The sequence below is a fragment of the Ciconia boyciana genome, chromosome 10 (assembly GCF_034638445.1).
Source record: "Ciconia boyciana chromosome 10, ASM3463844v1, whole genome shotgun sequence".
Classification (NCBI taxonomy): domain Eukaryota; kingdom Metazoa; phylum Chordata; class Aves; order Ciconiiformes; family Ciconiidae; genus Ciconia; species Ciconia boyciana.
Genome location: NC_132943.1, coordinates 27,150,593 through 27,163,353, shown reverse-complemented (window position 1 = coordinate 27,163,353; position 12,761 = coordinate 27,150,593). Strand labels below are relative to the sequence as shown.

At 40.9% G+C, this 12,761-nt stretch overlaps 1 protein-coding gene across 3 annotated transcripts in view; it reads left to right on the top strand.

Annotated features, from left to right (window-relative positions):
• The first annotated feature begins 4,995 nt into the window (after positions 1 to 4,995).
• Positions 4,996 to 12,761, top strand: part of CCDC141 (coiled-coil domain containing 141) — a 109,986-nt gene continuing 102,220 nt past the window's right edge. For all 3 annotated transcript variants that reach the window (XM_072874357.1, XM_072874356.1, XM_072874358.1), the window contains exons 1-2: positions 4,996 to 5,290; positions 11,258 to 11,490. In XM_072874357.1, coding sequence (XP_072730458.1) covers positions 11,389 to 11,490 — 102 coding nt within the window. In that variant the 5' untranslated portion in view covers positions 4,996 to 5,290; positions 11,258 to 11,388. The remainder of the gene's footprint in view (positions 5,291 to 11,257; positions 11,491 to 12,761) is intronic.

Below are 12,761 nucleotides of genomic sequence, written 5' to 3'. Positions count from 1 at the left end.
TTTTAACACCGACAGCAAGGTTCTAAAACATAGTTCCTGCAGATCCTGCTGCATTGACAAGGGATGACTTAAGGTGCATCATCTATCTCTGCCTTCTGAAAAGATTTCCATGTAGTGAAAGGATGACAGAGGACTCCTCAAAAGTTTCTATTAATTTAGGTCAAGTTCTGGGATTCCTCATTGAAATGTGGCTTTTAATCTTTCAACTCTCTCCTGCAACTGCTTATGTTGCATTCAAGCTCTGTGAGTTAAAAAATGGAGGCAGTGAAATAGTTGATTTTTAAAAAACTTTTTCTTGATTTAGGTAAAGAAATAGAAAGCTCACAGTAATTGTATAACTGGAAAAAAAAAATCTAAATCTAATATTCCATCTTGCAACTTAAGAGGATTATTTAAGTTTGGGTTGGTTTTTTGGTTTTAGGGGGTTTTTTGTTTGTTTTTTTTAAATCTGAAGAGTACTGTGAAACATATTGCATGATCTTAAAGAACCAGTGCAAAAATAGACAAATATGAAACATTAAGGATTTGCAAATACATTATTATTTTAAATTTACTTGATATACATCCCTTTCACCTCAGGGCCTGACAAGATGCCTCAAGACTAACACCCTGATTTATGGCCTTTTGCAGATTAGAGGATAGGAACAGACTGGAGCAAAACCTACTGCACAGCCAGTGATGCCATGATATCTTCTGTAAACCTTCTGTAAAAATGTCAGGGTATTTTTAATGTGACCAGTCAAAACCTTAATTTGAAAGTTATTTTGCATTATGTGAATTTTACTTCAGTACTCTAGCAATGTTGTTGTTGCCAGTGAGGACCCAGTAGTGTTCTCAGGCCATAACGTTCAGGCAAATTAATGTGATGTCTGAGAATGTATCCCTCAGGACTCTGCCTCAAGCGTTATAATATTGAAATTGTATTAAGGTTAAAAACAAAACAAGAATTTCTGTGCAATTTTAAAAATGCAAGAAGTTTACAGTTGTACTTGATTTGATATTTCCTTTTTCCCCCTCCCCCAATCCTATTACCTATAGAGGGTCCCCAGTGCAGCTTTGTGTCTGACTGCAATTTTCAACCATAGTGCTTGCCTGCCTTTTGTCTCCACACTGTGAGGAAGATCACAGGAGATTATACCAGAAAATCTTGTATCCACCATATAATTGAACTTCAATTTGTATCCTTTTTCAAACAAAGATGGTGATTATTGTCCTGGGCAAACCTATTTTCAAGTGTGAAATCTGAGGTAATTAAGCAATGGGGATCCTTAATCAAAGCAGCTGACTGCAGAGTTCACTAGAGGACTAATACTTCAGAAGAAGCTAGTTTAAGAAATTGGAAAAAGTGGTCAAAAATAAATTATTCCACGACTCACAGGAAAATACTTTTGTCCTGGCAAAAGGATCCTGGACATGTTACTGGATGCTCTGTGATGGATAAAGGTCTTGGAAAAGACGCATTTGAACAACTGGTTTGTTTGCATGATCAGCATGATTTGCAAATTGATCCAACACTTAATGTGACATTAGGTTCTCGACCAGTGTGTCTGCCACCTTCCCACAAGCTCTTTCAGCTTATACCTAACACAGACATATCAGTGGCAAGATCTTGAACAGCGCAGAGCTCTTTCAATATCCTGACATGATTCTCTTGCTACAAAGGGCCAAGTGCCATGTGTGCCTTTGCATTTACTGTTGATTGTCAGTCCCTAATTCATTCTTGCAACTCCCAGCTTCTCCTTCGTCATTCATCAAGACTTCTCCTGGTTCAAAATCTTGTCCAGTCTTTTGTCTTCCATCTCCCTCTTTGAATTCCTTCTTTTTCTTATCATCCTTTTTTAAATTGCCCTTTCTGCCATTTTACACTATTTTACCGTGGTGAGAGCTACATCTTCTGCCTCCTGCTGAATTTCAAGAGGAGAGGCCTGAGGTCCCAAGATGGCTGATCATTAATCTGTGTGGTGGAAGGACCAGAAGCTGCTTGGAGCAGACAGCAGAACAATTCAGTGGCTCTCCTGAGAGTTTGCCACTTTCATGACTGCTGTTGGGTGTAAGAGAGAAGGAATGCTGTGTCAAAGTCAAGGGAGTGAAAGCACTGTTCTTGAAGACTTGAAACAATGATTGCACCTTGGGCACAGCATTGCAGCCACGTATCCTGTATAGAGAGCCTGAAGAGACTGTCAGATGGGAACGCGCTGCCAAGGTGGTCTTTCAGATCCTGGGATGACAATGAGGGAGACTCCAAAGGAGTGTGCACCCTCCAGAGCTGATCCAGGGCTCTTGTCGCTGGAATCTGCAGTCAAATCCAATGAAGACATACTGACAGACCACTCTTTGTTTTTCTGTACTACAGCCAGGTAAAGGTACTGATTTTCTATACATATCTCTGGGGGAAGGAAGGCTTCTGGTGATATTACAGCACTGGGTGCAGTGGTGTGGAAAAGTGACACCTATCTCTGGTTTGACAGCATGGGCTGCTATGCTTTTGAAATCAATTCCTTCAGGACCTTGAGCTGTGACAGAAATCTTCCTGTAGCAGCTGCCTGTTGCACAGCACTTGCCCAGGTCCTATGCTGTGTGGGATATCCTGTCCTGGTGTTCAAGCGAGCCAAATGTGCAGAACACCGAGATAACCATGCACCGAGAACACCATGCACCGAGATGCACTCTGCACATGGTCCTGGTCCATGGACTATTTGGCCCTCTCATGGGAAAGGGCATGAGAACACCTTGGTTTCTGGCATATTTGTGTGTGGAGAAGGAGTCGTTTCTGGAACTGTGAGGAAACTCTGGATCAGGAAACATGGGCTGATGGCCCATCATGAGGTTGGAAGAGCATTGTCACTGCCTGAGTAGTGTTTCAAACAAAAGCTGAAGCCTGTGTGATAAAAATGAGAACTTTTAATCTCTCCTTTCTCCTGTCACTTCCTCTGCAAGGAAACAGCTCCAGGCTCTCATCCCTACCCCATCCACCCCAGCAGCAGAGAGCAGGCAGAGATAACGTCTTTTCAGTAACTGAGACCTATGGAGCCAGTAGCAACCCCTCAGAAGAAGGGAGAAAAAACCCCACTCTTCAGGTTCTGGAAGAAGAAATCAAAGCCACCAGCTAAGACACAGGAAAGGTGATGCTGTCCTAAGGATGATACGATCTCACCAGCGTGCACTCAGTTTCCCAAGCCCAGAGCTTCTTTGTGTGGTAGACTATGAGAAAAGCCACTCCAGTAGAAAGGAGTACCAGGAAAAAAAACTTTGCTTCTGTTTTTCCTCAAAAGCTATCTACCAGGATAAGCATACATTCATTCAAGATCATCTCCCCACAGGATTAAGTCTACTGCTCCCCACTATGTTGTCTTGTAGTACACACTGTCATGCAGACAGGTCTGTCATCACGGTGTTACTTGGAAACAGTATGAAGAACAGTGATATATATAAAGAGCCTCAGCACCAAGTTTCTGTCCACTGAACCTCTCCTATTGCACTGAACCACCTGCTACTGCAAACAGCAGCATTCAGATCAAATGAAGTTTCAGCACCCAGGCCCAGACCAAGGAACAAATCACCTGTTCCTGGTGGTTGTACAGCAGCAGGAGTTTTTGCTACGGATGGCAACCAATGGCTCTGAAGCATGTAAATCCAACTTAACTGCTCTTCAGTTAGTGTTGAAAGAGTATTGGGGGGGGAAGGAGGTTTTTTTTTTGTTTTAATTATAGGCAATACTTCCTAAATTTATGTGGGACTTGAATTCGGAAGTGTTACATGCCATCCTTTGTAGAGTGTGAAGGGTCACTTAACTGGGAACTGACGAAGTATCCTCATATCCTGTAGTCACACCCCTGTTACATTGGGTGTCAGCAGTGAGCACACATCTGTTTAACAACCCAGTTCCAGACAAATAAGCAGAAGAGCCGGGGGGGAAAGATTTCAATACCTCCTGCTTTTTAACCTCTTCTAAGTATGTCACACAATTCAGCACGTAGGTGAAAGGGGCAGGCAGGACCTGGTACGTGCTTGCTGTTTGAGGTACCATGATCTGGAAGAAGGAAATGCGTGACCAGAATATACAGAGGAATGCTCAGCAGTGTGAACCTTCAAGTAGCAGAGTTATACAAGATGGAGTTATCTTTTTAAAACAAAACAAAGCACTGCTATTTATAACTCCACTGATAAATGACTTAAAAAAGGATTCTAAAGCCTTGTGGTTCTTTAACACTTAAAATCTAACTCCCCTGCTGAATTTTTCTTTTCTGGATAAACCCTCCCCAATATCAGATATCTAAAGTAATCTGCTATTAGAAGTGTGGCTGTGTAACATATTTCTGTACTTGTTCTAAATTTAGCTTTCTGAAATTTGTGTCCATTTAAATAAACTCTTCCAAACAATAGCAACAATATGGCTTTAATGTTTGGTGTGGTTAATATGATTATATCTATTTAATTAGATCATTTAACAGGAGTTAAATGAATCACTCATACTGATCTTTTTGCATCATTGCTGGCTGATTACTTTTGATAAGATTGAACAGAGACGTTTCACTCTTAAAAGATGGTCCCAAGAACGCAGTTACAGTGATGTAACTGTCTCTTTGAACAGTCCGTGTGATTTTTAACTGATATTTTTATTTCACAAGTTTAATACAGACATCAGTATTCATGTATAAACACTGAAAAATAAAGGGAAACAGTCTTTTAATACAGCTAAATTGTAAATGTAAGTTAAACACAGAAATTAGTGACATGGGGCAAAACTATCATTGTATTTACCTTATTAGTGGGACAGTTTGCAGCTGCCTTGAAACTTAGATGTAGGTTACAATCTGCATCTTAATCTTCCTTCTTTACAGGGAGAAAGCGTAGCCTGTCTCACATCTATATTTGGTGCAGAGTGCATACTCTACTGTACTAACACACCACATCAGAAAGGAATTTCAAATGCTCCCAAGGAATTCAGTAACAAAAGTCCTGCTGGCTTTCCTTACATGCATGGGCGAGGGAACATAATAATCTTGTGTCATAAACTGTTCTCTTTCTGCTGCTGCTGCTGAAGTCTGAACAACGGACTAATGAACTATCTAATGTCTCTTCATTCTCCTGACGGAGTTGAATACGGGGCCACCATTTTCTCTGTTGACAAGCTTTCAATTGGGCTGACTAGTGTATGTGCCACCTGTGAGCTGTTAAAACTGCTTCACTTTGTATTCATCAGAGTACAGCTCCATAGGCTGTGCAGCATTTGTTTTGGACAACACCCAGTGAGAGAGAAATGTTGAGCTTCCCCGGGGGTGCCGATGGGGTAAGTCCACTCTCCAGCTGATTCTGAGGAAACCGAAGTGGAGATAAACTCTCTGCCATTTCTTCAGTAAACTCAGGAGGACATGCTGGTCTCTGCATCTGGGATGTGAGAGAGAATGAGATGTGATCACTTTGTGCTTCACACTTGTGTATTGTTTTCTGTTTTGTTTAATCTTTTCACCCCATTCAACAGTTAACATTTTCATTGTTTATATTTTGCCATTATATTTACACTTGAATAGTCATCAAGTCACTTTTCTTTCAGTCTTTCCTGTAGCTGTCACTTTAGGGAAAGGTATAAATACAACTTGTGTTTTTTATTGGCTGTGGCAGCAAAATAAAATTAAACTTGCAAAGAAAAATGATACCAAGTAATGGATGTGTTTGGATTTGGAGACATCTGTTCAGATGAGTTGGCTTAGAGGTATATCTGTTAATCAGTCAGAGCTGCCAATGGCTTCGGAATTATTGTGGGGACCTGTGCTCCTCTCTCCCTCTCTTGCTCTTCCTTTCTCTAAAGTGCTTCCTTTTCTCTAAAGTGCTCTTCCTCCAGTTTATTGTTGTATGAAACCCCCTCAAGCTTAAGTGTGAGTAAAGAATCTAAAGAAATAATTTTTTTGCACAGGGTTACGTTTAACAAGGAAAGGAGGTTCTTTCTAATGTTTTAACGCATTTTAACGCATTTTAACGCATTTTAACGCATAAAACTAATGTTTTAACGCATTCTCAGAACAAGAAATTTGTTTTGCTGCAGGGGTTCTTGAGTGGGTATCCAAACACCTCAGTTTTCTATGCTGCCCATCTTGAGTCATGGGCTAAGATAACAAGAAAGCAGATCAAATGAGCAGGTTACCACCAAGCTTGGTTTATTATTTCTGTATATTTGAAAACAATCGGGGAGATTGTACACTCTTCAGGAATTCAAGTAGCATGATGCCTAGTGAATAAAAATGTAAGCAGTCCCTATGTTGTGTCAGCATTCCTCTTTACCCTGTATATAAGCCAGGTAAAGAACAGGAAGACAATTTTTTAAATAACAGAAGCTAGAAAGAATGGTCTTTGTTTATATAACATTTAGAAGCTGGAGTTCTAAATTTAAAGGCTATATGAGCTTTCTTAAAATAAGAGCGGAGGCTGAAGTGATATAACATGTGTTGTAAGCCCTAGTTAAATTTGGTGGATCTCTTCTATCATTTAATAAATAGTAGGGATTTAGGTACTATTTTGACAAGTGCTAGGTACAAATAGCATGTATACTTTGTGGATCCTAGAGGATTTCCACAAAGAGGGATATAGGGAAGAGAATGCTTTGGGATGAAAGAGGGGGACATGAAAAATTAATGACGAGCAGACTGAAATGTATCAGTTGTCAATGCTTCCCAGGTCTGTTTACAGTATGGGGTTTTTACAATGTTGTTTTCCTTGGAAGCAAACAAATAGTGATTTTGCTTTTACCATTGCACTGAATTAGCAATGTTAAACTGCCGTTTTCTGGACCTCCAATTCACTGTTGATTTTACAGTTAGCAGTGTGTTTTGTTTTGTTTTTTTCTTTCACAGAGACATGCTTAGTGTGACAGGGGTGAACCAGGATACCTTTGCTTTTGGTCTTTTCTTTGCTTCGTGTGATAATGCTTTTTGGGTAGCTTTTTCTCTTCACGCTGTTTTCTTAGGGTGGTATAAAGTGTCTTCAGGACTGGTGATGAAGGAGCAAGAGTAGAGGGGGGTTTGTTAGGGTGATGCACAGGAAGAATGGGAAGATACAAGCTATAATGCTTCATTATACTTGCATGTTTTTAAGTAAAACTAATCTGGGAACTATTGAACAGTAATCCAGGCAATACGGACCATGGTTCATTCTTACCATTTTTTGCTGGGAGGGGGAGCGGGGTGTCTTTTACCCCTCGGGCACTCTTTCACAGCTGTTTCCTGGCCCTTTACTGGGACTTCTGTGCCTTCTCTTTCCATGGTGGCAAAGACAGCACAACCACCTTTTTGGGGCCACCAGGGTCCCGGGTTATTTTAGGGCTGCCTTTTCTTAAGCTCATGGACTCTTAAGCTGACAGGGAAATGGCTTCTGCCTGTGCTTCAGCTGTTACTTACCTGAAGTTCATCTCTTTTACCCTGGCTGGTGTTTTCCCTCCCTCTTGCAGGTAATAACAACCTTGCTTTTGGGAGTGGGGAGAGTTTCCTCCCCTCTTGGTGCACCTGCCCTGCCTCAGTAACTTTGGCAGCAGAAACTCCTCACTGTGGTGAGGGGAGCAGGGCCAGGCCGGGCCGCCCTTCGCCCCTGGGTGGCCTGGGTGTCGTGGAAGGACAGACTTCCCTCAGCTGTGGCTTGTGTCCGAATCTCATAGCCCTGCTGGGGGCTGCGGAGTAGCTTGCACTAGTCCTCGCTCTGCCTCTGGGTGATGGGAAGTCAGTTTGTGCCTGGCCGCCACTTGTCCTGCCTCTCCGGCCCTGAGTAAAAGTGTAATGTCTGTAAGTGCCAGAAAACAGTTTACTTCTGTTTTCTGGCAGCCTTCATAGTGTGGTTCTCTGCAAGAAACACTTCTTTCTAATTAAGTGTTAAGAAAGAGATGGTACAAGTGACTGTTCCCCACGTGCCATTCATGTACGTTTTGACCTCTGGGAGGAGGCGTCTCTGTTTCCCGCCTTCCTCCCCTGACTGCTACTGCTGCCGGGATGGTTTTTATCATACTTGTTTTTGGGTTTTAGGAGTGACAAAACTTGGTTAAGATTTCAACCAGTTTGTCATCCTAAAAACTTACTCAACCAGTGTTGGGTAAAGAGGAGCCTCTTCCAGGAGAAATAGCCACCTTCTGCTCAACCTTCACCCTTGTACGTGACCTCCATGGCTGCACAATCCCCTCTTTATAAACCCGGGGAGACCTGCAGACTGCTTTCATGCCCTCATGCCGTCATTCCTAATGATACCTGAAAATGGTGCCTTACTCAAAAGGTAAGATGGTAAGAGCAAGCAAAAAGCAGCAACCACAGACTTGGAGAGGTCTGCCATCTTTGTCCTTCATTCAGGTGGCGCTGCCAGAGGGAAGCAGTGTTTATGTACCTTTTTCCAAACCACATGAAACCCATCAGTTTGAGAGATGCTTCCTTCCCTTGTTGTCCTTCCCTCCCTTGCTGTGTATGCCTGTTCTCCCAGGCATGAGACAAGGAAAGAAAAGGAGACTCATTACATTTACAACCCAGTCAAAGTGAAGGACCTCACGTCTTTGAGGCTGCAGGGAGTGAACTTTGTCTCTCCCAGAGGCATTTTCATAGTGCACTGGCAGCTCCAAAGCTCTGAACAAAAAGTAACTTATCTCCAAGAAAGACAGGCCCTTTTCCTATGCATAACTGTCAAAACTGTGCTTAGCACACTTCCCTTGCCACACATGAGAAAAAGCTGCTGAAAAGACACACTCCATGTTGAAAATGAAATGAGTTTTATCACGTTTACCTCTCAAATCCTTTTTACATCCAGTTGTTACAGATAATACCTGACATTATTTACACTAGAGAGACTTGATCGTTTTTTCTGTTTTCCTGAGATTGTTTCCTTTGTTCCTTTGTTCAGTTTCATTGTTTCTTGTGGACAGCTGGTGCATGCTAGTTTCCTCTTGTCATTCTTACTCCTGTCTTTCACACAGCAGTAGCAAAGGGAAAATATTTCTCTCTGCTGACACAGATAGCCTGCCTGTTTCTGGCTTCTAGCAGGATTTTTGTTTGTTTCAGACAGAGGAACAGATGACAGGTGAGTAAACAAGACCGAGAAAGGCATGCTTGTTGAATTTTGTTTCCCATTTTGTTTCCCTGGACACAGCTGAAATGGATCATCATGCAATGCTAAAATCCTCAGCTTTTTCTCCCAGGGTTGTGCTATAAGATCTTTTCTGATTCCTTGCTACCTTTTCTCTGCCTGCTACTCCAATGTTTCCCTGTCTCTATCTTGTATGCTTAGCATAAGCCAAATAAATACAATATCCATGCATTTGTTATCAGACACTTTGGCAGCAGCTGAGTCAAGTGATTCAAACTTGCTTATGGTTAGCTTCTTGAGTGTGGTGTTTTTCCATGATTTCCAGCTGTCAGCACTATGAAAAATGATTCCTCATTTAACCTGAGTGAAAACCAGCTCTTATGTCTGGCTACCCTAGTGAGATGATGGATTGGCCCAATTTATGCCATGAAAAAGTACCCTTAAAATGTGCTTCTGAGAGAACAAAAACTCAAGGACACACTTTGACATAGTACCAAAATTGGTTTGTAACTCCTTTTATAGGACTAACAAGAGGTCAGGCTGTTTTTTTCCAATCAGTTTTTCCAGCAGTCAGGTCCGGTTTGTTCTCAGTCGTGCCTGCAGGGTGAAAAATCCAAAGTCTCTTGTCTTCTGGAATATTCTTTGGAAATCTTGAGTATTTAGCAAGTTTTTACACCAGATCTACCTTCTCCAAACCAAAATAGGGCGCGCTTTTCTGTTTCAGTTTTGAGGTTTTCTTTAGGACTTCTACCCTCCAGTTTTTGTGTGGCTATTAAATTTCAAACATTTTGTTCTGCCATACCTATTACACGAATACCCACATGAGTCCCATGAATATCCATATAATATGGATTTCAGCGGCAGGGGTCCATGGGCCTCTCACAGGTGTTACAAGGAGTGTCATAAAACTGTGATATTTGTTCTCTTCTTGGCAGCTTGAGGGTTCATGGTTCTGTTTTGGCACAAGGGATGCGAAAATTGTTGTTTTGATTTGCCAAGCCCATTTAGTTCAGCACAAACCACTATAAAGCGCTTCTGGATACCCCATTTGAAACTCGTGGTTTGAAGATGGCAATCAGATTAAGATTCTAATCTGCTAACAATTGGAGGGGGAGGGGAATGAACAAACAAACAAAACATCCCAGACCTTGCCACATCCATTCAAATTCCCTGTGACTACCCTAAGTTTCTTCCAGTCCAAAATATTTTAGAGTTTACTTCCAGATCTTGGTTTCATTGCAGATGTGTCTGTTCTAGTTAGCAAATCTAGTTTATATAAAAATGTATCTAAATGTTACATATTTTTAAACAAATCAAGCAAGCAGATGCTTAGAGGAGCGTTATGCATGTAGTTTCTTGGGTGGAATTGTGTTTCCAGAGTGACCTGCAAGCCTAAACACCAGTGTCTCTTTCTCAGCTGTTCTGTGGAAGGAAACCTAGCAGCTGCTGTCATTTACTGTAGGCTACTTGTGGCATGCTCTGGGCTTCTGGCAATAGAATTAATATGCCAAACCAATACTGTGATTTAAATGTGTCTATTAATTTCCCTGCACTGAATTAAAAACTTTGGTGGAGTTAAAAAAATTATTAGAGAGATCTTCCTTATGCTCATTTAGACCAAAATGAAGACTATAGAAACAACTCATGATTAAATTGAAAAGCAGGTAAATTATGTTAATCTCAGGCAGGAGTAAAATACTCCTTAAGAATTCACACAAAGTACTTGCTTTCCTTCTCTGGTTGTTATGGTCACAATACTCTTAAATATTTTTGGATTAAAAATCCCCTATCTGTTTTGATTTAGCATCTGACACATACCCATGTTCATCCTGTTTAAGTACTTTGACTCAGCAGAATAATTATGTTGAGCAAATATGTTCAGTAACTAGTAAACGAGAAAATATTTTACTTGTAGAATGTGAAAATGTAGATTGTATAGTTGCATGTTTTGAAACCTCAAAATACTGTGTTTGTCTGTAAAGACTCAATATTAAAATTTTTTCTAGCTGTTTTAATTTGAGAATCTTTTTTCCTTTGTTTAGCTAGTGTCAGGTGATGTTCATGGAAGAAACCCTTCACACTTCAGATGGTGACAAAAAAGAACAGGCAGCTTAATGCTACCAAACTAGGGGTGTGTCAAATCTCTCTCAAGAATGATAAACTCAATGGAGTTGTCTATTTTTAACCTCCTGTTCTTTCCTTTTGGCAGACTAATCAGTGTTAGCTGAGCTGTTTCACTGAATGAATCCAAGCAACTCTGTTGCTTTCTGAAATGAACAGTGGACCTTGCAAGAGCGTTTCAAGCCTGCTTTAATGTATGAAGTTGCATTTTGAAACACCATGTCAAATGAAGCCAGTTCAGAGCAGAAGCTTTCTACAACAACAGTCAGTTCAGTTGCTGTTCAGGCTGGGGATGCCAGTATTGTTATAGCTGTACTTAAGGTAAGGCAGCAACTGCTAGCATGTCTGTTCTTGGCTTTCTGCTATTCAGTGATTACTTCTTTTAAATGTTCTGTGCAAATGAATAGTTAGCATAAAATGATAAGGCAAGGTGATTTAATCAGTTAATATCTAGTAGAGCTTCCTTGGAAGTTAACACTTGTTCCTGGTCACAATTTCTGCTTGTGCTGTTTTTGTTTTTTTTTTTTTAATAGAATAAATAATTTGGCCAAAACATGTAGGCTCTTAGAGGCAAGGAATTCCTCTTATTCTGTTTAAAAAGTAAGAGGTAAATGCAGAGTGCCATGAAAATGTGTTAATAAGCATGATGTTACCTTTAATCATAGTTGAGACTCCTCAAGAGTTATTTTAAACTATACTCAGCAATAATTTTACATAATTAGTAGTCTACCAACTTCATAAATGCAGATTGTGTGTCTTTTTTGAAGCATTTGCTGGGGAAAAAAAAAAGCCTAAATCTGATAATGAGTAGTTATTTTTGAAAGCAGTGAATTCATATTCCCATGTGTTTTAGTAGAAGCCCTTGTCTATATACAGTTGTGCTTATAAGTACCTAAAGGCCTGTTCTGTGAGTTGGAATCTGCACCTACAGCTTGCACAAAATTTGGCATGGGGAGTAAAGCTGAATGCCTAGGTACTGAATCGCAGTTGGAATTTATTGGCAGTTTGATTCTTCATTCTCCAAGCAGCTTGGAAAACATGCTAGCCTCAGCCACTAGAGTTTGTCTGTAATGCAGAATAAGGGATAATGAGTTGGGCTGTCACCGAATTAGGGTGATTATTCAGGACGGGGTTATCTCAGTTGTGCCGGTGGGAAGGTTCTCTCCAATCAGTTCTCACCCTTCCTGGGAGACTCTGCTGCAGCAGGGGAGTGATTTTGTTGCAAGGAGGCTTAAGTTTAAGGTGAATACCTTTATTTTTCCCTTGTGTGCTGTGGGAACCATGCTAGCCTCCAGTGACATCATTGCTTCGCCTCTTATCGCTATCCTCTCTGAGTTATACTTCTCAGACTGTAGCAGGTTATGGTTTTGGCATCTGCTGTAATACATTTGTACCTTCCACCCACCCCACCCACCCACCGAGTTTCCTTAACTATCTATGCAATCTTCAGCTGAAAGGGGAGATGAGTTGCAGAAACATTTTTGGCTCATTGTGGTAATCTTACTCTTCACAGGCAAAACCAAAATCACAGTAGCTATTGGATAAGAATGGAGTCTGGGATTTTGATACCTGTTTCAAATGAAGTGAAGTTT